Source organism: Symphalangus syndactylus, chromosome 2 (genome assembly GCF_028878055.3).
Source record: "Symphalangus syndactylus isolate Jambi chromosome 2, NHGRI_mSymSyn1-v2.1_pri, whole genome shotgun sequence".
Classification (NCBI taxonomy): domain Eukaryota; kingdom Metazoa; phylum Chordata; class Mammalia; order Primates; family Hylobatidae; genus Symphalangus; species Symphalangus syndactylus.
Window position 1 is genome coordinate 22,353,372 of NC_072424.2, and position 26,304 is coordinate 22,379,675.

At 45.1% G+C, this 26,304-nt stretch overlaps 1 protein-coding gene and 1 long non-coding RNA gene across 7 annotated transcripts in view; one reads left to right on the top strand and one right to left on the bottom strand.

Annotated features, from left to right (window-relative positions):
- The window catches only part of GFRA1 (GDNF family receptor alpha 1), a 216,669-nt gene that overhangs the window by 175,515 nt on the left and 14,850 nt on the right, over window positions 1-26,304 (top strand). For all 6 annotated transcript variants that reach the window (XM_063617393.1, XM_055248192.2, XM_063617391.1 and 3 more), the window contains 3 exons: window positions 5,221-5,330; window positions 8,102-8,236; window positions 11,957-12,138. In XM_063617393.1, coding sequence (XP_063473463.1) covers window positions 5,221-5,330; window positions 8,102-8,236; window positions 11,957-12,138 — 427 coding nt within the window. The remainder of the gene's footprint in view (window positions 1-5,220; window positions 5,331-8,101; window positions 8,237-11,956; window positions 12,139-26,304) is intronic.
- LOC134732422 (uncharacterized) overlaps window positions 1-26,304 on the bottom strand; it is a 164,516-nt gene that overhangs the window by 11,638 nt on the left and 126,574 nt on the right. Inside the window, exon 2 of the long non-coding RNA XR_010115565.1 lies at window positions 5,380-5,478. This is a non-coding gene — a long non-coding RNA (uncharacterized lncRNA). The remainder of the gene's footprint in view (window positions 1-5,379; window positions 5,479-26,304) is intronic.

Consider the following 26,304-nt stretch of genomic DNA (forward strand, 5'->3'; position numbering starts at 1 on the left):
TTTTCTCCCCACTGTCAGAAGACCATCTGCTGTTTGAGGCAATTCTCCTAGATATTATTATTATTATTATAATTTTTCTATTTCCAGTTAGCAGCGTACTTCCTTTAATATGATGCTTTCTGCAGATTTCTTAAGGCCATCTTGGTATTTTCTCTGCCTTTTCCTCTTCTTTAAGGGTGGGAGATTTTCTCTTACTGAAAGCGATACATTTCTACATTAGTACCTATTCATTTCCTTTTCATTTTCTCAGAGAAAAACAATCAGAGCTCATCGTTGCTGTCGTCATGGAGATTCCATGTCTCCAGAAGAAATCCAGTTGAGGAGTTTCTTTGTTAATCCCATACTGGACATTCAAGCTTTCTTGTTTGTATCCCATCAGCCCAGGCAGGGAAGCCATTGACATTGATTACAGTGTGATTCATAACCCAGGGTGGGCAGGGGGAAGTGTGTGTGCAAAAGGAGCTGTCCTGGGGCACTGGAGCTGTGCATACAGTAGGTGCTCAGGCAGCAGTTGGTGACTGGACAGAAGCAGCAGCCAGAGCTCTAACAACATGTCAGCATCTTGGCTGTCCACAGCATCATGAACTCAACACAGCCACCGCCAGCCTCATTATCTTCCTGGTAAACCTGCCCTCCTCCATCTTTCCCACCAGGGCCCCACTGTCTGCTGAGCTGTCCTCGTCTCGATTCTGTTCTCGCTCCTCCAGTCTGAAGTTTTGACTTTCATTCTACTGATACCCACATTTCCGGGCATCCCCCTTTCTTTCTCCTCTTCCGGCCCTCGGTTCTTTGCTCTGGTTCATGGCTGCGGAATCCTAGGGAACCAACCCTTCCCTTCCTGGCAAGTTTCTTGCTCTTCCCATAGCTGCTGGAACAGTGAGGGCACAGAGTAGGTCTGAAGCATATCTTTGCTGAACAATGGTGAGATGGAAGAGTATTCCCAATATGCAAATCTGACCATGTTACTTCTCTGTTTAAAATCCTTCAGTGGCTTCCACTGCTTTTAAGATAAAAACCTAAACCCTTGGATCATTCAGAGGCTTTCAAGACCTCATCAGCATCTTTTCCCATCACTACCCATTTGGATCTTGTGGCCTGGGCATCCTGAATGAGTGACCAGTGATGTTCTGGGCAATGCACCTGTTAAGTGCAGCAGTTGAGAATGACCTCCGGCTCTGGCATCAGATTGAACGTGGTCATGTTCCAGCTCCATCACAGAGCTCTGCAACCTAGAGGGAGTTGCTTAAAGGCTCTGTGCCTCAGTTTCCTCATCTGTAAAATGGGCTTGATGGAAGTATCACCTAATAAGGTTGTTGCGAGAATCCAATGTATGAATACATGTTAAGTCATTAAATTAGTACCTGGCATGTACAAATACTTCGTAGTTGTTATGCAGGTCTTACTGTGTGTGATTACTTTATACTTTGCTGCTTCCTTCTGTCTGGAATACCCTGCTCTACCTTTACCTAACCAATTCTACCCATCCTTTTAAGTCTCAGTCCCAATATCACAGCCTCTTGGAAACCAGCTTCTGCAGCTGTGTAATAGTAAAACCTTAAGTGGTAGAGTCAGAATGTATGACTTTAAATCCTCATTCTGCTACTCACTCTTTTATTCTAGTCTAACCTCACTAAGCCTTGGTTTCCTTGTCTATAGAGTTAGGATAATAAAATAATAATACCAATTATTTTGCTGTCATACAAAGTAAAAGTTTGTAAAGATATACCTAACATGTACTGAGCACTTCATTCATGCTAGGTATTGTTTTTGTTAGTGGCCATTCATTCTTACCTTTTATCAGGAACAAATCACTGTATTATAATAATCTTTTTACTTGTTTTTCTTGGCACCTAGATTGCGGGTTATATAAGTTCAAGGACAGGGTCTTTTTCATCATTATATCATGGCACTTGACACATCAGTCAGTGGGATGGACAGGAATCCAGCTGTTGTGTCAATACATGTGACCATTTGCATGCATAATTTAGGAGATGTTAGAAGATTGTGATGGTAGGAGAAGGAGATGTTGGGAAGGAAGGATGTTTTAGTGGGATGGGGGAGTGGAGCTGTTTTCTTTCTTTGGAAAGTACTGAAGACCGGAGGTTAATTGTTATTGCCCCATTTCATTTGGCATAAGGGTGACTGGGGATGGGAGAGGAAGCCTGTCCCAGAAGGGTTGGGACTCAACTGGAGACATGATGCATGCTTTATCAGTGGGATTTACTAACATCATACTGGTTCTTAGAGTCGTGCCTGTAAATATATAACAACCAGTGCTCCAAGAACAACACAAAGCTCTGATTTATAGTGTTTGCTGGTTACCGTGGTGTAAATCCCCCCACCATGGCCACTTTCAAACTACCCCTGCAATGTTATTAGCCAACCTGAAAAATTTCTGAAATTGTGCCAATTCACCAGGATGAGCTGGCCCCAGCATAGCGCTGTATAAACTTCTTACTTCAGTGTTTCCATCTGTAACATGTGAATCCTATAATGTGAGCATTCTGTCTCCAAGTATAGCTGCCAGGGAGAGGTGGTCAAATGTGATAAAACGTGGAAATGTTAGTGTTTTAACAGTGCCGCACGCGCTCACCCTTACATGGAAACTCTCTTCCCATCCACTGGCTGTGTGTCATAGGGCCAGGATATGTGCCGATGATCTCTCAAAAAGCAGCCTGTCCAGAGTTCGGCTCAGAGCAGTATATTTTGTTTTATCCTCCCAATCGGGGCTATGCTTTCTGCAGCAGACTGACTCAATTAGCCTTTCATTCCAGAGTCCAATTGTGAGTCAATTCCGAGGTTGTTAAGCAAAATGAGTCTGGTGGCATTAGTCTCTCACTGAAGGACAGTAATCCTCATCACAGTGTTGTTCAGTTAATAGTCTGCTGGAGAGACTGTGAGAAACGGGAGATGTGGAGAGGGAGCGACCTTTTGTCTATCTCTGGGGGACAGGCCGGGAGCGTGGGGCTGCCAGGTCAGAGAGCTGTTCAGCAGCCAGGTTGTGTGCAGAACCGGAGCCCCAGCTGCCTGAACTTGCAGTTGGCCTTTGCGAAGTTAGAAACCCAGTGTCACTAGATCGTTAACTTTCATGACCAGGAAAATTCTTTTGAAATTAACACTCAATCCAAGCTGGATGCCGTTGGAGCCAGTTGAGTAAGCCCGAGCCATCTTTAGGGATTTCCTCTGAAAAATAAACCCTTTAGCCAGGCTACAGAAAATAGGCAGGTTTTGTATCTTTCAGTGTGTTCAATTAAAGTCGGGAAACACCAGCGAGGCACGGACCGTGGTTGCCACTCAGGCGCGTACACATGCGCACACCCCAGCCACATTAGGAGGATTTTGCCAAAGCACTTAGCTTCCGCACATGGTCCTGTTTGGGGAGACTTATACAGGAGCTCTCTGAGGAGTGTCAGGTGCTGTGCAAAGGAAATAAAGCAGATCTCCAGCATCTGCTCCAGGCATTCACTGCAATGGAGTCAGGCCCCCAGAACATAGAGAGCACACAAGATGGGAATACTATGCAGCCATAAAAAATGATGAGTTCGTGTCCTTTGTAGGGACATGGATGAAACTGGAAAACATCATTCTCAGTAAACTATCGCAAGGACAAAAAACCAAACACCGCATGTTCTCACTCATAGGTGGGAATTGAACAATGAGAACTCATGGACACAGGAAGGGGAACATCACGCTCCGGGGACTGTTGTGGGGTGGGGGGAGGGGGGAGGGACAGCATTAGGAGATACACCTAATGCTAAATGACGAGTTAATGGGTGCAGGAAATCAACATGGCACATGGATACATATGTAACAAACCTGCACATTGTGCACATGTACCCTAAAACCCTAAAGTATAATAAAAAAAAAAAAAAAAGAAACAAAAAAAAAAAAAAAAAAAAAAAAGATGGGATCAGATAGGGAAGCTTGGGCAAGTCTTGTTTACAAGGGTTCAAGGAGAGAACCCCACACGAACATGCCTTTGCAGCGTAATGTGGACTTGGATAATTCCATCAGGTCTTTGAATGCCCTTTCTAGTTAAAATTGCAGGAAAGGGATGCATAACGTGCTTCCTTAGAAACCTTTGTGATCCCCACATATCCTACCCGTCTTGGTTCCACCAAACCAAGCTCGTTTGTATCATAAAGTGTGCCAAGAAAATACAGTCTCTTAGGTGGAAAGAAGTGAAACAGCTCTGGGTATGTTGACAGCCAATTCTGGGGTGAGCTAAAGACAGAAGAAAACTGAGACAGCCTCCCATTGTCTCCCATAATTGCCAGATAATTTAAATTCTTGTGAAGTCCATTATGTTCTTCCATAGAAACAGAGCAGTTGTCTGCCGAGATATGACCTCAGAGGTGGCCCAGCTCTCATTCAGGATTTCTCCAACAATATCCTCTTCAGATGGAAAAACAGCCAGTTGGCCACAAAGAGCCCTCTTCTCCCCAGACCAGCGTGTCTGCGGCTTCTGTCCCCTTCTGGGCTGCTGCATCTTCACTGCCACCCAGGGCTTCTGGGTGGACTGCGCCGGCCCCTGGAGAGATTCCAACCTGCAGGCAGCTGTCGCATCTTGCAGCAGCCTCTCCAGGCACAGCCTTGACCACAGGCCCACCCGCCTAGAGCAAGCCTCTCTGTCCCTCTTGCCTTCCCCTTCTGCTCCCCAAAGGCAGGCTCCTCCTCAGTGCCACTCGGCTGGAATAAATCACTACCCCTGGGCTGGTGGATGAGAGGTGATTTACAAGACAGAAACACACATTCTTAAAGCCAGTAGGAACTACAGGAGCAGATGGGCTGTAGGATCCTATTTTGATGCCAGGGACACGTTTCTGTATAAAGTAAATATTTTCCCAGCGTGGATCTCCGGTGAGTGTGTGGAGAAGCGTATTTCCTAAAGATGCAAATAAGTCTAGTCAGAAATAAATATTGAATGGAAACTTCAAAGCCTCTAGATTCCTCCAGTTATAGGCCCTGAAGACTTCTCTCTGAATAAACAGACACACAGGTGGGCGAGGGCTGGGCAAAGGGACATGAGGGGGTTGAATGAGAAAGGATGCCAACAGTTTCTTAGCTCATGTTTTCTACGTATTTTGTGCGTGTGTGTGTGTGTGTGTGCGTGTGCAGAAAAAGGCATATCAACAAAGGAATAAAGAAAACATGTCTGTCCAGAGGCTTAGGATGTTTTAAAGCACATTTCCACCCCCCACCCCTTTTTTCCTATTGTAGATCTCGCCTTGCGGATTTTTTTACCAACTGCCAGCCAGAGTCAAGGTCTGTCAGCAGCTGTCTAAAGGAAAACTACGCCGACTGCCTCCTCGCCTATTCGGGCCTTATTGGTAAGATCCGGGAGAAGCCGGATGGAAGAAGAGTGTGGTTTGCAAATACCTGCGTTCTTTCCATTGCGCCTTGCTGATGTCTGCAGAAGTGAAAATCTCACAGTAACCTCTGGGCTGGGGTTTGGATGTTAAATCCTTGAGGACATGCCTGTAAAAAAAAAAAAAGAAGAAGAAGAAAAGAAAAAAATGGGATAATGGATGCATGAAAGGCAGAGGCAGGAAGCGGGGATTATTAAGGAGTGGGGAGGCTGCAAGTGCGCAGACGGGCGAGGCATCTCAGTTGGGAAACTGACCACGCAGAACAAAAGCAGAGAGAAAAAACGCTTGGTTATGGAAGAAGAAAGCGAGTCAAACCAAGTTAATTGAATTAGGGAACTTTGGAGAAAGGGAAGTCATTCAGGCTGGGGAAATCAAAAAGGCTGTTTCCCAGAAATGGTCCTTTGGAAATAAAAACCCTAAATACAGGGGCCCTGCTTGCTGTTAATGTTCTTGGTAATTCAACTCCCAGTGTGCAGAGGGTGATTTAGGCTAAATTTTTTTTTCCTGAAAACAGACATGGCAGAAACAGTATTTTCTGTCTTTCAAGACCCAAGGCTTTAGAAGAACCATGTTCTCAGCATTCTGAGCAGTGTGATTACACATGACCGCCGTGAGAGTCAGAAGGGAAGCAAACTTGGACCCCTGGATACCAGGGGCTGTCAGGGGGAAAGGCAGGTGTCCCAGGTACCGGGGACAGCAGAAGCCTTGGTGGCAGGGCTCGTCTCAACTGGCATCTGAGAAGGAACATGCAGTGAAGGCTGTGGAAGGGTGAGGAAAATCACAGTTGTCAGAAGCACGATGGCTCAGCCAGGGTGTGTGTTCCTGCCGGCTGTCTGTGTCAGGGTCACACACGTCACCACTAGGAAGAACCTCCCCCCAAGAATGACAGCACAGACTACATTCTTTGTCACCAGAGCATCTTCAGCAGGCAGCTTTGGGAAAATCAATAACGGTACTTAATGCAGGGATGGACAGGTTCCTGGTACATTCTTTACTCCCAACTTTTTGGAAGGATACCTGCCCTGCTGTGGGTAATAGCTTTCCCTGGATCCCCAAGTATTTTCTATTTTTATTGATTGGGCCAATGAGTGTACCTTCCTTAAGCCAATACTCCAAACTTGCATTCACTCTCTCCTTTTCCCGAGTAAGTTAATCTCTACTAGGGATTACGTATCAACTATGGAATTGCAGAAATAACAAAAGTAGTTGTTGAGTATCTCCAACTCAACTCTAGCTGCATCTGCTAACAGTGTCTACATGTTATAGACGTGAGATGTAATAGGTGGTCAGTAATCCACAGAATGTATTTGGTTCACAAACAGAAAAGCAGTTTTTTTCCAAGCTCCTCCATGTCGATGGATGTAGTCCCTGTTAACACTTCAGTCAGTGCCTTTCCCAGGTGTACCTGCTCCTTAACCTCTTTAGGAGGGGCCAAGGCCAGGTACTGCCAGCATTTCCGGGAAGTTATTCCTAGGCTTGGCAAACCCTTAAACCCTTACACACCTAAGGATGATGAATGAATGAAGGGCCCAATGGCAGAAGCAATGCATTGCATAGACCAAAATGTCTTTCTCTGTTGGGTCTGGATCTCTTTCTCCAATTTCTTTCTGGACAAGGCTTATTCCTACTTCTTCCATATATGCCAGGGGCCCACCGTGGCACCAGGCATATCCAATGGCCTTAACCTCCTCCCCTAGTGTTTAGGGTGCCTGTTCCTTTCTCAACCAAAGTTAGGAGTTCCCTCTATGCAGTAGGTTAAAATGTTCATCCCAAGGTATAATGCGATATTATTTAGTTCAAGTCAGTAAAGAATATAGGGCAAAGACAGTATGCCCTTGACTCAGAGAAGTTTAGAACAGAATTATTTTTCTGTTTGTGATCCAAATACACCCTGAGGACTACTGACCACCTATTACTTCTTACATCCAGAAAATATATAAAAACAAAAGCCTTCTTGTCATCAGCGGGCATTGCCTGGTGCCAGCCACCCAGGAGAAGACATTTGGTTTGGATTAAGTATAAATGCTTTGTGTGTTTGTGCCAGTTTAGAACTCATCAGAAATATCACGACAAGATGTAGGCAGGAAGGACCACCCAGCATTTCTCTGAGCACCATTGAGAGTCCACAGGCAATACTCTAGGAGCCGTTGGCTTAGAGAATTTCCATTGTTTGTTTCCAGTTCTTTCACAACGTGGAAGACTTTATTTAGATCAGTTGAGAAGACCCCATATGTATGTGTATACATTCAGGGTGCGGGCTAACCGCTAGGAAGCTTCTAGCTTCCCTATGTCACTCTAAAGAAACCATTTGCTTCTGGGGGAAGTAGATTCAAAGTCCTAAACAAAATTGTTTAAGATATGTAAACCCAGCTCTATCTATTAATGAAGATTAATGACATTTTCAAGAAAATGCAAGGGATTTGGCAACTCATGCGTTCTCTAAGTTAATTCTTTCCTACTCCACGACATCTACACCACTTGTGCATGAAAGAATACCCTAAGTGCAGCTCAAGGAGTTCTGTTATAATTTTTAAAGTAAATGTGTAAATTATTTTATGTGCTCAAGATAAATTGCCGAGAAAATGCACTGCTTAACATAATTTCCCACTCAGCAAACACAATGTTTGTAATTATCCACGGTGCATCCGCCGTCAGGGGAATATTGGTTTCTTTTTAGGCTATGGAAAAGTATCATCGTACAACAATAAAATGCCTTGTTTTTATTCTTTTAGGCACAGTCATGACCCCCAACTACATAGACTCCAGTAGCCTCAGTGTGGCCCCATGGTGTGACTGCAGCAACAGTGGGAACGACCTAGAAGAGTGCTTGAAATTTTTGAATTTCTTCAAGGACAATACGTGTCTTAGTGAGTTTGTAAAAAATAAGACACAAACGAGCAAACGCATTTTCTTCTCTGAGCTCCAGCTGTACCTCTTGTACCTTGTGCCTGTACCTCTTGTTTCCTGCGCCTGCTTCCTCCCTCTGTCTGTCTTTCTCCCTTTCTGCTTAGTCACTGATAGTAAATCCAACTCCTTTTGTGGGCCACCCAATGTAATGCAGCAGGGAACCCAGCAAGTGATGAACTGGGTGCTGCTAAGACTGTGAATCCAAAGGCCTGAGAGAGCAAGAGATTCAAATAACTGAGGGTACATTATGTGGGAAAAGAACGCTTCTACCCGCAGATCAAATTTTGATCTTGGCAGCCTGCGGAGAGTCTGTTCCAAAGGTTCTTGAAACCTGGGCGGAATATACAATGTGAGAAGCTCAGACAAATTAGATGGGGATAGGCCTCCAAGGACTCTCTGAGAAAAATTAGAATGTTAACATCAATAGCCCCTTGGATGCTCAGGGCTGGCTCAGAGGAGAAGCAACAATTCTTGAGTGGGATAAACTGGCGATACAGGCAGGAGGCTCGGGATGCCCGTTATCTCTGGAGGCGAGATAAGCACTGCGGAGGCGGGAGGGGGCTCCTGCTTGAAAGCAGAATCTGTTCTTATTGCAGTGTCCTTTAGGCAGTTTGGAAACATGTTTCCCAAAGGGACAAGGATAGAGAGAAATGGACAGATGTGAACAATGGGCATTCATCAAGCTCTCAAAGCACAGTGCCAGGATTCATATATATCTACCCAGATGTGCACACCCTAGATGACACTCCAGCTGAGATACCTGAAAATTTCAGCCCACTCTGTGGCAGCCGCTATTTATTGATTATCTTCCACGTGTTCAAATTCACTGTATAGCGAGTGTAAAATATACATTCTCATTTATTGTAATCTACACAAGAGTCCTCATAGACGTAGGTGGTTTTATCCGGCCATACAGCTGAGTAAAGCCTGGTAATTCACATAGGCCTCGCGTGCCAGAGTTAGGATCCAAAGTGCAAATCGTTTTGCGGCCCCCTGTGTCCTAAGAGCTTTGTTCACCCCGATGTTGAAGAGCTTGTTGGATGAGAACATAGACCTGAACTTCAGGAACCAGGTCAGTCCGACTTCCTGGTGGGAGGGGTGGACTAAGTTTCTAGGAAGCAAGGCTCAGCCACCCACCCCTCTGAGAGCCCTGTCTTCAAGTGACAATTTCTCCATGATGCTTGGTTGGTAGCTAATAGTTTACTATGCACACACACACACACACAAAAGCTTTTGAGTGTTACTCTAAAACTTCCTCATCATTTACTTTGTTGATAGGAAAAGTCGAAGTCATTTGCTTACTAGACACTTCAAAAAATGTGGCTGTAGTCAATTGCTTTGGGCCTCTTAAAAATAAAACAAGCTTTTGGATTCTTAAGTGAAATTCACACCCACAAAAGTAGTGTCCAGTAAGGAGACCTTCACTACGACATTGAGGCATACCAAGGAATCACAGCTTGGACCTTTTATTTGGTCTCGACTGAAAATATGTGTGTGTGTGTGTGTGTGTGTGTGTGTATGTATGTATGTATGCATATTTCCTCTTTTTCACATCCTGCAGTCTTCTGGCAGAATGCAAGTTTTAACGAAGATAAAGCAATGACAGTGGAGGTCAGTGCAAGAAAAGATTTTGCTCACACTGGCTGGAAAACTTCTCCCTCACAGGGAAATTAAAGTTGTTCCTGCTTTATAACCTTTTTGGTGAAGGAGAGAATAGTCTGGTGTCTCATTGCTAATGACTTTTCAATAAAAATAAATGCATTTTGTCTGCATCAGGGGCCAAAGCCAGCCAGAATTTTTCACAGTCATCCCATTTCCACTGTGACTAGACGGGGCACAGAGCCCCAAAGACGCAGGGCCATCAGTTCAATCTCTTGCAACTAGAAGGAATCGCAACTTGTAGATTCTAGCCCAAATGTAGAAACTTAATTCTGCTCCCTTCAGATTAAGCCAAACCTCTCCCAAATTCTCGTATCACGAACACAACTCTAGCCAATTGTTTATTTCTAGTTTCGGGGAGGAAACAGTTGTTTTTAAGCCATGTGCATGACAGATGCAGGGGGAAGAGACAAATGGGATGGAGGTGAGGCTAGATATCAGTAGCCTTCACTCAGGTCTTTATTCAGATGGCACCTTCATCAGGAGGCCTTCCTGGATCCGTTTAAGTAGCAACTCCCTCTCCCCACTCAATGCCTCTGGCACTCCCTTGCTTCATTTTCTCCAAGCATTTCTCACTGCCTAATGTATTATATATTTCACTTATTTGCCTGCACAACCAGAATGTGACCTCCACGAGGGCGTGGACTTTTATCTTTTGTTGCTGTTGTTGTTCACTACTGTGTGCCCCATGCATAGTTCAGTGCCTGGCACTTAGTAGATATTCTATTAACATTTAAATGAATGAATGAATGAGCAAGTGAACAACTGAACCGCTGCTGTGGCAAGGCAAACACACTGGGAAAAGCACAGGTAGTTGCAAGAAACTGTGAGTCTCTTGAATCTACATGTTTTAAGCAAAAGCAAGGGTAGCAGTGGTGGTTCTTCTGGGCATTTAAGGGAACTGGTCCCTGTTTGCCTCTTTCTCTGCCTCACACTCACCAGTTAAGCCATGGAACATAGCTGGGAGCATAAAAAGCATTTATATTAATTTGAAGCTGTTTCTTACAGCCCCCAAAAATGTAAAGGTGCAGAAAACAAGCTTCCAATTTACTGAACTTAAAGGATAACAATTTTAGAACAAAATGTCACTTCTAAGAGGAAGATTAGGCTTAAATTATTCTGTCTTGAATATAGAAAAATGCCAACTAAGAGTCATATATTAACAATTTGCACATTCAGGTCCCAAATGGAGGAGTTTGGTTTTTTTATACAATGAATATGAAATAAAAAAAAAAAAATCCTAAATCCAGGCCAAATCCCCGAAGACCTGATTAGAAACTGTTTTTTATTCATTTTGGGGAGGGAAACAACACACAACCAATTTACTCTTGCCATAAAAACAATCTAATCCTATGAAATTGTAATAAGCTTTTGAAGTTTTACATTTTAAACTTTTCATTTAAGCAGGGCTGCTCCTACCTAATTATGCAGATTTTGTTTGGAAGACTGGAGCACAAAGAGAAAAAATAATCTTACTTAAATTTTCACTAGATAGGGTAGATTATTTTTTTAAGAAACTGGTTCCATTTTGCCGGCCATATTAATGGGAATGCCATTGAATTGCCTCAGTCTCATGATTAGGACTTTTTTAAAAAAAGCACTAATTAGTTTCCTTTTAATATAGAATATTGACAGAGCACAAGAATTATCTGGGAAAATGGGACAGTTATGATCCCAAGGAACAGTACTGAGGCTGGGTTTCAAAGGGCTTGACTGATGGATATTTCAGGGCAAGGATCTTGCTCAGCACCTGCAACATAAACAGGAAGAAAATAAATATTTGTTGCATTCTGAGCATAGCTAAGTGTCCAGCTCAGGGTTTAATGACTGAATTGATTTTTGAGCACCTGACCCCAAAGACTGACTCTCAGCATGTATAGGGCAAATGGATGGATGCGTTTTGTTCAGAGAAGTCCAATGCTATAATCAGAATTTCTAGTGTGCCTCTCTGGCTGTGTATATCCTGTCTGTTACATTTGCTGCTTGACTTTGAAATTGGATTTCCTCCTGTTTTATTGCAGAAAATGCAATTCAAGCCTTTGGCAATGGCTCCGATGTGACCGTGTGGCAGCCAGCCCTCCCAGTACAGACCACCACTGCCACTACCACCACTGCCCTCCGGGTTAAGAACAAGCCCCTGGGGCCAGCAGGGTCTGAGAATGAAATTCCCGCTCATGTTTTGCCACCGTGTGCAAATTTACAGGTGAGAACTGCGTCCAGATTCCTTTTTGGGGCTCCCTTCCTGGTGTGGGAGGGGAAACACGGGCAGACTCATTTTCCGAAATGTATGCAGAGATAGATGACGAATGCTGCTCGGGTTTGAGTCTCAAAACTGCATTTTAAACACAACCAGTGAAGATTGTGACGTGTCATATAGTGCAGAGAAAGTCAGACTATGTAACTGACTCTGTCATTTATTTGGGAGTGTGGCTTGTTTCTGGCCCTACTTTCTTTACCTATAAAATGACGGCTCTGGGGAGATGCATCTCTGAAGTTTTTTGTGCGTGGGGTTGTCAAGTTGGCTTGGTTACATATTTATTATGCTGATTCCGTGTTCTCTGCAAAGCAGCAGCATAATAAAAGGAAAGCAGCTCTTGACTTTGTCATCATCACATGGCACAGAGTATTTAACTGTCTCTAAAGGTAAACCAGATTTTGTCCTTGTGATAGTTTACTGAGAATGATGTTTTCCAGTTTCATCCATGTCCCTACAAAGGACACGAACTCATCATTTTTTATGGCTGCATAGTATTCCATGGTGTATATGTGCCACATTTTCTTAATCCAGTCTATCGTTGTTGGACATTTGGGTTGGTTCCAACTCTTTGCTATTGTGAATAGTGCCGCAATAAACATACGTGTGCATGTGTCTTTATAGCAGCATGATTTATAGTCCTTTGGGTATATACCCAGTAACGGGATGGCTGGGTCAAATGGTATTTCTAGTTCTAGATCCCTGAGGAGGGGGGAGGGACAGCATTAGGAGATACACCTAATGCTAAATGACGAGTTAATGGGTGCAGGAAATCAACATGGCACATGGATACATATGTAACAAACCTGCACATTGTGCACATGTACCCTAAAACCCTAAAGTATAATTAAAAAAAAAAAAAAAAAAAAAAAAAAAGGTAAACCAGAGACAGTGGTGCTGGTTAATTCCCATGCAGACTGCTTGATGGGTTGGTTCTTCAGAAGCAAAAGGAAGTGCTCTTTGGCAGTAGGAGGAGCCGTGAGGAGGCACAAGCTGCCCTGCAAACCCCCGCATGTGGATACAGTCCAGTGAGAACGGTCAAGAACATTCTTTGGGGTTAATCCAGGTCTGCGAGGGCAGAACCACAGCAAGATAGAAGTGGCAATTTCCTGTCTTCAGTCAAAAGCAGAGTCTTTATCCTGCCTTTTTTTCATAATAATGAGTACTCAGCTATTTGGCAAGACATTTCTTATTTGTATGTTCACAGGGTACCTTCACATTCTTTTTTTTTTTTTTTTTGAGACAGAGTCTCACTGTGTCACCCGGGCTAGAGTGCAGTGGCACAATCTCGGCTCACTGCAAGCTCCGCCTCCTGGGTTCACGCCATTCTCCTGCCTCAGCCTCCCGCGTAGCTGGGACTATAGGCGCCCGCCACCACGCCGGCCTAATTTTTTGTATTTTTTAGTAGAGATGGGGTTTCACCATGTTAGCCAGGATGGTCTCGACCTCCTGACCTTGTGATCCGCCCGCCTTAGACTCCCAAAGTGCTGGGATTACAGGCATGTGCCACCGCGCCCAGCGGTACCCTCACATTCTTTACCCCTTTGGGTGTTATCCTCCTGATGCCTGCAGGAGAGGTGCTATCACTATAGTATTGTAGCTTCTTTTGTTTGAGGACACGGGGGCTCAGAGAAGGATCACCCTCACTCAAGTCTGCAGAGCTAATGGTCACAGAGTCAGCACTGGGAACCCAGGAGCCTCGTTCTTTCCATGATTTTTCCTGTATTTTGAGGGTAATGGTGACCACATGATGACTTCTGCCTCCCGCTGTGCTGGAGAAGGGGATGTTTGGTGGCCTATGTGCCAAGCACTGTGCTGTCACCTCATGCTTATCACTGGAGCACATCTAGGCCCCCGGCCCCCATCAAGGGTCAGCCTCACTAGAATTCTCACAAGATGACTTCTTTCGCCAAATACCAGCTTGACCCACAACCCACTTCATTCCCTAGAAAGTTTCAGAAACCTGTTTTGATTTGCTTGGTATCTCGAGACCCTTCTTCATCTTGGATGTCCTCCACGCCATTCATCTGAGCTCGTGTCTCTGTCCTTTGTCCTTCTAGTTCTCCACTCTAGACACATAGTCTTCAGAGACATGCACACAAAACACTAAGGAGAGGCCGATAAGGAAATGGCACAGCCCAAGATCAACCAGATGTGCTTCATACTTCTCAAGAATTTCCCGGGCATTTACTCTCTCCAAAGCACTGTGCAGAGAAAGCCAGAGCCAGGAGGAGCTCTGGGAAATACTGTGGCATGGAACTGCTCCATCCTGCAGCGAGGCCCTGAGTTTCAGAGCAGGGAAATGATGTGTTCGGAGTCCTCCAGCGAGTTGAAAGCAGGCCTAGAGCCAGGCAGGGAACAGGGTCTCTGTTCCATCTCCCGCCGGTACTCTGCACCCTGCTTCCTCCTAGGTCAGCCTTCCAAGCTTCTTGTGCCCATTCAGATTCTGGTGTCAGTAAAGACAAGTGGTCAGGTGAGGGGCAGGATCCTATTATCATAAGGTGATCACAGGAAGCCACTGGTGGTTTCTGGAAAGAAAAGGCAAGTTCTGGCTGCAGCAAAACCAGCTTCTTTTCTGCACACGTCTCAGGGTGACTGCAGAGGCAGCGTTCAGTGTTCAGCCTGTTTATTAAGTCCCTTCTCTGTTTTAGAAACTTTGTGGAGATGGGCATTCAAAAACAAAAGTTGCCTTGTCAGTAAACTTAGAATACTGGGCAAGATGCAACTAGTCAACATTTTTGGAAGTTAATAGGCGATATCTCAGAATAGTCATCATTGGAAAATCCACGAAATTGGAGTTTCCCCCATGAGAGGAGAGGGGTCTGTCAGCCACAGGAGGTGTTCTCTTCCACACCACCCCCTGTCCTCCCTGCGCCCCCTGCCCAAATCCTAGCTTCTGACTTGGGCTCCCCCTGGTACAGTGCAGTATGTGGCTTGGCCACATAGACAGCCAAGGCTTTGCCCCCAACACAGATCTGTCCAAACACCTTTCCCTGCAAGGAGGATCTGTACTGCCTCAGGGTTGTCCTGGCAACATCAGGGAACACAGGAGCTCTATTCCCCAGAAACCATGCCTTTCCTTTCCTGTTAGTGATAGGAACTCTGCTTTCTAGACAGAAGGACAAAAATAAAATGTAGGAGTTTGTGACCACCTGGCCAACATGGTAAAATCCTGTCTCTACTAAAAATACAAAAATTAGCTGGGCGTGGTGGTGCACGCCTATAATCCCAGCTACTTGGGAGGCTGAGGCAAGAGAATCCCTTGAACCCTGGAGGCGGAGGTTGCAGTGAGCCGTGATTGCGCCACTGCACTCTAGCCTGGGTGACAGAGCAAGACTCTGTCTCAAAACAAAAACAGAATACAAAAAGTAAAGCATGACGTTTATCTCTAGGCTGCTGTTTAAGTCCTTGGCAGAGGGGGACATGAAGGCGTGGGGCTGTCGAGGAACAAAGGGTGGCTCTAGCCACACCTCTCTTCCCTGTGATATGTGCAGTCTCCACATATCCTGGAGCTAAACAGCAGTTCACCCCCAGGGAGCTCTTAGGGTTCCATGGAACCTCACTTTGACTCCTAAGATGACAATCTGCATGAGCCCCTTTTTGCACAAATGAGGCAGGGAATAAGGGATAAGGGGAGGGGAGGCAGCCAAGCCCATTTCAGACCCTGCTCTTATCCTCACCAGTATGGTGGCCTCTGCAAGCATGCTAACCTCTCTAAGCCTCAGCTTCCTCATCCACAAAGCGCATATATGGCTTAGCTGCTGGAGTTGAGAGGATTACATGGAGCAGAGTAAACGTTCCAGAATGGTGCTTTATGAATGTCACATGCAATTTGGTGTCTGATCCCAAGTCAGTGGCCACTTGGTTCCTTTACAACAGATGGAAGGTGGTGCTGTGCTTCCTTGGGCGCAGGGTGTTGGGTGTGTGCTAGGGAACATTGGTGGGAAGTTACACTAACAGGTGTGTAGTTCATTTTATTTTTCAAAACCTTCTGTGTGCTTTGCCCTCTGCACTCCTCACAGCAGTCCCATGAGTCAGGTGTGGCAGACATCCTTGCCTTTTACAAATGGAGCAACTGAGCCAGGGAGAGGCTTGTGACATATCCAGAATCACACAGTAATTCTCTAGCAGACTAAGATTTCTAACTTTGAGGCCAGGGCACTTTTGCCTTGTTCCATGACCCTTGGACAACTGGGATTCTTTCTCTGGATGAAGAATAGACAGTGAGAAAGAAGGAAAGAATAAAAAAGGAGAAGCTGGTTTTGAGAGAGCTGCATGTCCTTGTTCCTCCTGAGGTTCACTGATGCAAATAAGGGGGACAGAGGCAAAGCTCCGACTTCAGACTGGGTTTCTTTCTTCATGCCTCAATTCCAGGAGACAACATAGGGGAAGGACTGACAGTTTGCCAGTAACATTTTGCAGCTTGCTGATTTTCTAGGGTGACCTCTATGAAGAATGGTTGAAAGGATCATCTGGGGCTAGAGGATCGGGGGGAAGAGAGAGTGATGAGTGAAGGGCCTTCATCCCGAGAACATGGTCCCTCCAGCTGATTTAGGATTCTTGCCTGGACGGAGGGCTCCCAGGAGACTCATTCTCCCCATCTGACCCTCCTCTGCCTGCATGGCTGTCTCCAGATGAATTATCATTTGCCGGGGAGGAGGGAGGGGGTCCTAGAAATATCTTAGAATGGTGTTTGTCCCAGCCACATGTGTCATGACTCAGAATAGAACTGACTTTAACCAGCTTGGGATCCATTGGTAACAGATTCAGAGAAAGTCAACTATCTTTGGCAGCTCTAAAGTTCACTTCCCTTGAGAAGCGCCCTCTTGTAATATTTTAAAATATACAATAATATGAGAAAACTCTTGGGGACTTGAGTTTCAGTCTTAACATTTGAGATAGATTTCCCCCTTGGAAGGGAAGAAACACGAATAAACATTTTCCAAAGTCTGCTCCGAAGTGTAATTATCAACAAACCAAACGCAGTTCTGTTTGGGGAACTAGGTGGCTATGGATGTGGTGAATATAGGACGCAGCCATGGTTCCTATGAAAGGCTTTGCTTTAAAAAAGGAAAGTTGATTGATTAGTATAAAATGTTACAGAAATGTCCAAGTGCTAACCCCCTGAGGTGATAAAATACCGGGTTTTGGGTTACCCGCCAAGCTCCCATGTCAGGATTAATTGGCAGTCATATTAGTGACAAGCATGGCACAGGCTGTGCTATTGTTGGCCTATTCCTTCGACTTGTACGAAATGGTCATATGGAAAACAAAGAAACATTAATAATCCTATCAATTACTTCATCTTCCATGCACTGGAGTGGTCTGGTAGCTGGAAAAAGCTCAGGATATTTAAACCAAATGGACTGTGTGTGTGTGTTACTTATTTAAAGTAAATATCTTTGGAACGTTAGAAAAATTCTCTATTTTGCATCACTGTACACTTCTTAACTCTGGTGGCTTACAGTGAAGACGTCTTAACGTGGTGTTTGTTGACCTCTGATTTCTGTGGTCAAATAGAGTAACAAGGATTGGGAGCTACAGCCTTGGGACTCAGTCCCCCTGAGAAGGTTTCACTGCCTCTGCTGCCCTTCAGCCCCGTGTCTCCTGGAAATGCTGTGACAGACCATGGGGCACACGCTCAGCCCCAGGGTGAGCAGGGTAGGTGAGGATAGCTGTGGGGAGTTGGCAGGGGCTCCAGTAAACAGCACAAGCCACATTCAAAGTTAGAGATTTCTTTTGTAAGTCACATAAAACACATCTGTGGGTGAGACATGGAGGACCAGCGTGACAGATCTCATCCTGGTGGGACTTTTAAAACAGCGTTCTAGAAAGAAACCACAAAGCAGCTTGCCTAGTCATGAAAGAGATGAACGGTCCATGTGGATAATCTTCGAAAGCATGCTTCCTGTTAAAATCAACCATGCAGAGGGCAGCTGTCCTGTCCCCGCACCACTCCACCAGCAGCTGCCTGGTCTTCTCTGGCCATCAGACCATGCTAGCCCTAAGGGGTTCACAGTAGAGACACTGTGGGCCCCTTTATGTGCGGGGTGGGGGCAGAGGCCTTGGGGTGGGTATCTGCCTGGAGCAGAGAACCTGCCACATTCACTGGATTTCAGCCTAGGTCCACACCTTCCCAGCCTCCCAGCAAAGCCTCAGTACATTTCCTTCTCTCCACAGAGTTGTGTCAAGCTTAGAAAACAGGTACTTGTAGGATGCAGCCTAATGTTTGCAGAGTGGCAGGAGGGATGGAGGGCAGACCTAATCTGTTAAACTCCTACATCTTCTGCATTTGAATATTGAAAATAATCTATATTTAGATGATCCCTTCCACCCTCTCCCCATGGCCCCAGTACCTCCTCAGATCCAAAGTCCATTTGTTCCAGATGGGGCCAGACCAGACCAGAAATGATTTCGAAACTGTTCTTTGTGGGGGCAAACCTCCAAAGTCTAGATGCGGTGGGAAGGCGATTATCCAAGCCTACCAAATACCCAGGACTCCACTGGCTGTGACCAAGTGAAAATTTAAGTGTCGAGTTTTAAAAGGAAAGCTGCCAATGGGTGTTCTGTAAATCATTTGTGCCAGCAGACTGACCCCATTATGTCAGCTAATCCTGGAAATACAGGAGGTAAATTTCAATCTTCTAGCACGGAGCACTTAATCAATATTCTAAATGTTTTTCTTGCAATTTATGCTAGCAGAGCAATGGGGTGCTTTGGCGGCCTGTTAATCTTCCACCAGAGAAGAGGCGCTTGAGAGCCAGTCCAGGGTGCTGGGATTTTGCACAGGATGATAGACTGGGAGGAGAGGAAGCCTGGGAAGATGGACGCGAGGAAAGAGAGGTGCTTATTTCCACACCAGACTCCTGGCTCCGGGAAGGGGGTTCACACCCTCTCCTTACCCCACCCCTCCAAGTAGGGTGAAGTAACCCTGAGAGCAGTTCTTCCACACTTGCCTTTTCACCCATGGTTGACAGTCTAAGAGTTGGTTTTCCGGGAAAAGCTTGAGCTTTGGAGTTAGTTGGACCTGAATGAGAATCCTGGTTAGCCTCCTGTGGCTCCGTGACTATTGCTTGGTTTTTACCCTGAATCTCTGCTCTAAAACACCACTGAGCTCTTGGTTTTTTGTGAGGGATAAAGAACAGTGCAAGTATGCAAAGAGCCAGGCACAACAACGGGCTGACCCTTGGCACTGGGGGAAGTGGCCTCCACTATTGGCATGGTTGGTGAGATGCATTAGATATGTTGACACAGGAGGCTGGGGCCAGAAAGGAAGAGCTGCTGTCAGGAGCAGGAGGGCCACAGAGGAAGAAAGATGGAGCTCTTTAGATTGTATTAATAGTGCCTTCTTAATTAAGAAGAAGGGTTTGAGGCTGGGTGCGGTGTCTCACACCTGTAGTCCCAGCACTTTGGGAAGCCAAGGCAGCAGATCACCTGAGGTCTGGAGTTTGAGACCTGCCTGACCAACGTGGAGAAACCCCATCTCTACTAAAAATACAAAATTAGCCAGCGTGGTGGCACATGCCTGTAATCCCAGCTACTCAGGAGGCTGAGGCAGGAGAATTGCTTGAACCCGGGAGGTGGAGGTTGTGGTGAACCAAGATCGCAACATTACACTCTTGCACTCTAGCCTGGGCAGCAAAAGCAAAACTCCATCTCAAAAAAAAAAAAAAAAAAAAAAAAAAAAAAAAAAAAAAAAAAAAAAAAAAAAAAAAAGGGAGGGTTTGAGATGAATGATTTCCTGCCAATTCTAAGATGTGGTCTTGGTAGAAAGTCCCAGGGAGGAGGGGAAGGAGGAGAATGTTCTTTGGACACCAGGCCAAGGAGGAAGGGAAACCAAAGGCAATAAAAGGACTAGGTCTTGAGGGATTTGAACTGATCCAAATTCCATCTCTCTGCGCATCTCCTGGGAGCTTCATCTGACTAATCTGCTTCCTGGAGCTGCCACTTTGGTCAGATCTTGGTCCAGCCTGGTACCCAGAGTGGAACTGGCTGCCAGGGTCCCTGCCACATCTCTTTAACCAACCAATGCTGACATTAGGAAGAGGTGATGCGGTTGTTAACAGGAAACATTCTTGGTTGCAGAAAAGATGGTATTTGAGAACTAGTCTTGCCTCTTAGCCTCAAAGCCCAGGACTTTGCAGTCTTTGCCATATCTGTACTCCACTGATCCTATTATTTACTTCATCTTTATCTTTAAATTCAATTATGAGCTATACTTATTCATATGCACACTACTGCCTTTGAGACTCATCTGAAGCTGTTACTAACATGTGAAAGCATGAGTTCAATGTGCTTTCTCTATATTAAAATCAACATATAAATATTAAAATTAAAACCATAAAAAAGTTTGCATGCTACCTAAAATGATGTCGTGTACCACCAGTAGTCCCCAAGCCCCACTTTGGAAAACATTATAAACCATCTAATTCTATGACAGATCCCAGAACAATTTGCTTTGATAACTTAGGTCACCCCAGCTTTTTATGGCCAGGCATTAATAAAACAAATGCATACGCAGTGCCTCCCCCTGAGTAATCCTCACAGTAACCTCAGAAGGTCAGTACTGTTATCATTCCCATTTTTCAGACAAGAGATCCGAGGCACAGAGATACTTGATCAGGAGAGGAGCAAGGGCAAAGCAGCGCTCCTCCCTGCCCCCATTATAAATGGCTACACTGTATTACCGAAACCAGAGCACTTTAAACATTGTGTTTCTGGGTAACATTTTTCATCGCTATAGATTCAATCAGTCCCTAAATTCTTGTTGAACATCTGGCAGACCGAAGGGTCAGATTTGTTCATAAATGAGTATAAGGAAAAGTAATGATGCCTATTCTGACACCAACTGGTAGACCGCAGTACAACTCAATTCTGAGCTAACCGCTCAGGGTTAGTGTCAGACTCCACAGGTTACGGGCGCGGTCCCCAACAAGATGGCCCTTGCTTCAGATGCCAGCCACACTTCGGGGTTCCTAGGCCACCTGCACTTCTGACCAACTAGTTACAAATCCAGGGGTTCCCATGACCCCCTCAAGTTCATTTCACTAGAATGATTCACAGAAATCAGGCAAGTGCTACAAGACCTAAGATTACAACTTTATTATCAGGGAACAGATCAGAACCAGCTAGACAAAGAGATAGCCTAGGGCAAGGTCTGGGGTAGGGTTCTCCAGTGGAGAGCTTCTCTGCCTTCTCCCCGTGGAATTAGGGCATGTCACCCCCTTGCCACATTAATGTATTTGCTGCCCAGGAAGCTCAAGGAGCTCAGTCTCCAAAGTTTTTGTTAGAGTTTTATTAAGTAGGCACTATTGATTGAATCACTGACCACATGACTGGCAGTCTTCAGCCCTCCTCCCCACACCATGGGGATCAGGAAGTCAGGCTGACCTACTGTGGCTCAAAGTCCCAACCCTGTGACCCATGGTTGGTCTTTGTGGTAACCTGACCTAATCCTGAGTCATCCCATTACTCGGACACTCAGGTGTGATCCAAAGAACTCATGAATAACAGGCACTCAAGAAATTCCAAGGATTTAGAGGTTATCTCTCAGGAACCAAGGACAAAAGCCAGTCAAATTTTTAATTATACAACAACGCCTCATCAGAGTTGGTTGTTTTAAAATATAATGTTAATTCTAGAGATGCACTTGAAACTTCTTCTATTATTTTTTAAATTTTTTACTTCCATAGGTTTTTGGGGAACAGGTCATATTTGGTTACATGAGTAAGTTCTTTAGTGGTGATTTGTGAGATTTTTGGTGCACCCATCACCCAGGCAGTATACACTGCACCCAATTTGTAGCACTGTGAAACTTCTCATAAGGAAGCTGGAGTTGAAACTTTGCACTCCACCACTTAGTAGCCATTAAACTTTGGGCAAATTACTTATCTTTTCTGCCTCAATTTCCTCATCTTTAACATGGAGATGACAGTAGAAGAGCTTCCTGGGGTGTCTGCGGATTAAATGTGTTTGTGAGTGTAAAGCATGCTCAGAATGGCGCCCAGCTCAAAAATGGTACTATGTAAGTTTTTATTAGTTGTAAGTTTCAAGGGGCTTTCGGCCCAGCAATTGGATATCACTGTTCCCCTTCGTCCCACCTTCAGTGTCAGAGAAGTGCCCTGAAGGATCAGGTTGGGTTGTGGGACTCAGGAGGCATTGCTTTATGGGGCCTTTTTTTCCAGCAGGCTTTCTGGTCTTTGTGGCCTGTGGAGCTCCGGTGTGTGGAGTGGAACTTGTTATGGATAAGACAAAGGATGAGGTCTTGTTAGAGCAGGGGTTTTGAAATGGAGTTTGGAGATAGATGCTTCTTCATGAGAAGTCACTTGCTTCCCCTGGTATTCTCTGCTGAGGGTGGGTTGCACACCCCCCTATGCCAACCCTGTTGATTTCAGTGAGGATTGTTCAGTAACCTCTTGGCTGTGAGTTGAATGGTTCTCCCAGGCCAGGCTTCCTCGACATTGGCACTATTGACATTTTGGTCTGCGTAATTGTTACAGGGGGCTGTCCTGTGCATTGTAGGGTATTTAGCAGCATCCCTGGCCTCTACCGTCCAGAAGATGCCAGTAGCACCTTTCCTCAACTCTGACAGCCAAAAATGTCCTTTCAACATTGCCAAATGTCTCCAGGGGGCAGAAGCGCACCTGCTTGACCATCACTGCCTGAAGCGAAGGGTGCGTCAGAGACCCCCTTTTCCTTTATACTAACAAGGAAAGTGGGGGCTTTTGAGAATCCTCATGTAGCAAGGAGCATAGGGAGATATAAGTGTAAACTGGTGCACTGGACCAAATCTTTCCTAGGTAGTGCAGGCAGGGACAAGGAAAGGAAGCTGTGGTTACTACTTGTCTTAGTCCATTTGGGCTGTCATAACAAAATACTGTAGCCTGGGTGGCTTAAGCAACAGAAATTTATTTCTCATAGCTCTGGAGGCTGGAAAGTTCAAGGTCAAGGTGTGGGCAGATTGGGTTCCCAGTGAGGGCTCTCTTCCAGGTTGCAGATGGCCGCCTTCCTACTGTATCCTCACAGGGAGGAGAGAGAGACCTCTGGTGTCTCATCCTCACACCATCACCTTCTGGTGTTTTTACGCATCCAGCGTGCTGGATGATTACCCTGCAGAGAAGATCTCAAAGGAGACTTTTGCCCAACGACCATAGTGGATGGAAGTGTTGGGCCAAACCGTGGTCAGGCTTCCCACACATGGCTTTGAGGACTGAGGAGCTTTAAGAGGGGTGGGATTGAATGGGATTAGAAAACTAGCACCAGACATGTCAACGCTGAGCCCATAGCACAGGCATAGAATCTAAATGACTGTAGCAACGTGGATACCATTGCCTGGGCCTTTTATCTAAGAGAATGGTCTTGGGGCTGGCTGCGTGTTATTTGTGGTGTTTGGTTTATGGTCTTTGTGACATTTTCATCTTCTCTGTGTGATACAGACTGTTTTCTAGCACCCGCTGTTGCTTTTGTCACATAGACAAAATCCAAACCTTGGCTATATCTAACCTTGGCTATACCCAGCATTTTCCCTGCATAATGGTCTCCTGCTCTGGCTGAGTTTATTTCCCCACTCTAGGAGGAATGAGCTCTTGGGGGATCTTCCCTTCACAGAAGTGTTAAGCTGCAGAGCCCCTCACCCAGACTACATCCTTCTGGGCCTTCCTGGAAGCTTCATCACAGAGCTCTGGACCAGGCTGCCAAGTGGTCCCAGGCCCTGTGTGGTGAACCTGATGCTCCCAGCATGGGCAGGCTACCAGTGACCTCCTTGGGCTTCATCTTCTTGGCTCCAAGTGCCAGCAGAGGAGCTTAGAGGGAAGCTGCATCCCAGAATCCACCCACAACAGCCTTGGGAGGAAAGAGGCTGTTGTAAAAACACCTTTTATAATAACTGCTCATAGAGCATTTTCAAAGCCCTTCAGCCAAGGAAGTGCTTGAATTCAGAGCTCAAAATTGGGTATCACCCTGTTAAGGCTGCCATACAAGCCAGCATGCTCAACTACATTTTCAATTGTGTATTCAACTCGATTGGAAATGGACGCATGCAGGGCATATATAACTGGTACAAAAAAAATAGGAATTTAATCTTGGGGGCCAGGCCTCATGATAGGTACGTATGTGTGGCACCCTACATCATAGCTATCATATATGTAAGTGGCAGCTACTCCATAACTAAGCATTTTGCATTTACAAAATCTCACGCATGGAGAGACGTTAAGGGAAAACAGCGCTGTTCATGCAAGCCTTTTCTTAATCCCCGGGGCCCTACTAAGTGTCCCTTGTGCAGACTTTAACACAGGAAGCTGACTCTTAGTTCTGTGGTTGCAGGAACTTGGCAAAAGGCAGCTCCCATGGAAGACAAGCTGTCCCCCCCAAGCCTGCCGACATCAGGTGCTGGGCTGCCTTGCTGAAGCAGCTGTTATCAGATTGCCAGCTTCTGCAAACTTAATTCAAAAAATGATTTCTTTGTGATTGGCATGTTTGCATTGTAGCAAACTGGTTCAACATATTGTTAGAATACATAATACTGTAATTTAAGATTATTTTATCAGCAGTAAAGGGTTTTATAATTCATTTTAAAAGTTGTAATGGGCTTGAGCATCTTCAGTATAGTTTAATAATACAGCATTTTATAGCTGGCTGTAAAATTTCAGATTACGGTTTTAGCAATTGTGCAATTCTATTTTATAGTTTAATAATTGTTCAAATGAAGGAGAGTGTAAAGTTCCTAAAAACCAATTTAATGACTTAGAAAAATAGCTTTTATCAAAATCTATTGCACACCTTTAATGAACCCAGATGTCACCTTTTCAACAAAGGCAGGTCATGGGATCTATTTTTCTCAGCAACAATGTAGCCAGATGCCCTCTCAATTAAGCTCACACAGTACGGTATCTCTAAATTATAATTTTTCTCTTTTTAAAAACTCTTTTATCCCTAATCTCCTATAGCTAGAATAAGCCTATTTTCCAAGCATTAGGTGAACACCAGTGAGACCAGGAGAACTCCAGCTTAAACAGGCGATAAATTGGTTCTCTCCAGAGAAGATTTTCATTTTACAGATGGCCTCTTGATCACACTGCCTGAACCCCAGCTTCTAACTCTTATAAAGTCTCTTACGAATGCCTCCAAATAACTCATAGTTTACTATTCTATTAAGAGAATGGCAGAAAGGGAGCCCTACCTGATAATTTAATTATATATTCTCATTACGAGTAATACAAGTGTTATCATGTATTATGGCATCTGGGAGAAGGCATGATCTCGTTGTCACTGGAATTATAGTCGATGTTATTTATATTTCTGGAATTTGCCATGGATATGTTTTGAGGCAATGAAAGCCAGTAAAAGAGGTGGCCCAGGGAGACAAATGCAGTTATCACATAGCTTAGGGAGCACACCATGGGGAATTAGGTCCCAGGACCCTTGAATACAGTGTGATGATTGAGCGAACCAGCTCTGGCTCAGAGCCTGTTTCTGCTACACAGAAATGGAAAAGGTCAAAGGAGGTCCCACGTGGCTGGGCTGTTTCCTCTCTGAAGTGCGGTCTGGTGACCTGGGGTTCACAGCCCATTACCACTCTGTGCTATAAGCAGTGGTACCTTTATGTGAACAAAGGGCAGGCTGGTTTTGAACTCCACCTGGTAAATACTTTGGGAAGAGGTCACCTGCAGCACCTAGAACCCCTTTCTTCTATCACCCTGAAATGACACAGGCTTCCTTTTTTTTTGTTTCTCATTCAGTTCTCTAGTCGTCTGACCCATCTTTGTCAGCTTGGTTCCACGGTGTTTCTGCGGAAATTTGGTGTTCCTTGGGAACAACGTAAGGCTGTCTGTGCCTGCCATTTGGATATCTTTTGGCAGGTCTCAGTCATTTCAGCAAAGATGCCACAGCTGGAAGACATTCTTGCTGCCTTCGGACAGGCATTTAGCTCTGGGCTTCAGCTGTTGCCTCCTCTTATTCCTCACCCCAGAACACCCCAGTACTATGTTATAGTACCCCAGTAGTACTATGTTAGTACTATGTAGTGGACAGCATTTAGTGATTCTGTGGTCCCATGGAGAATGGAGGCAATACCATCCTTTGTTTGCTGCAGTCCGACGCTCACTTTAAGATAATAGA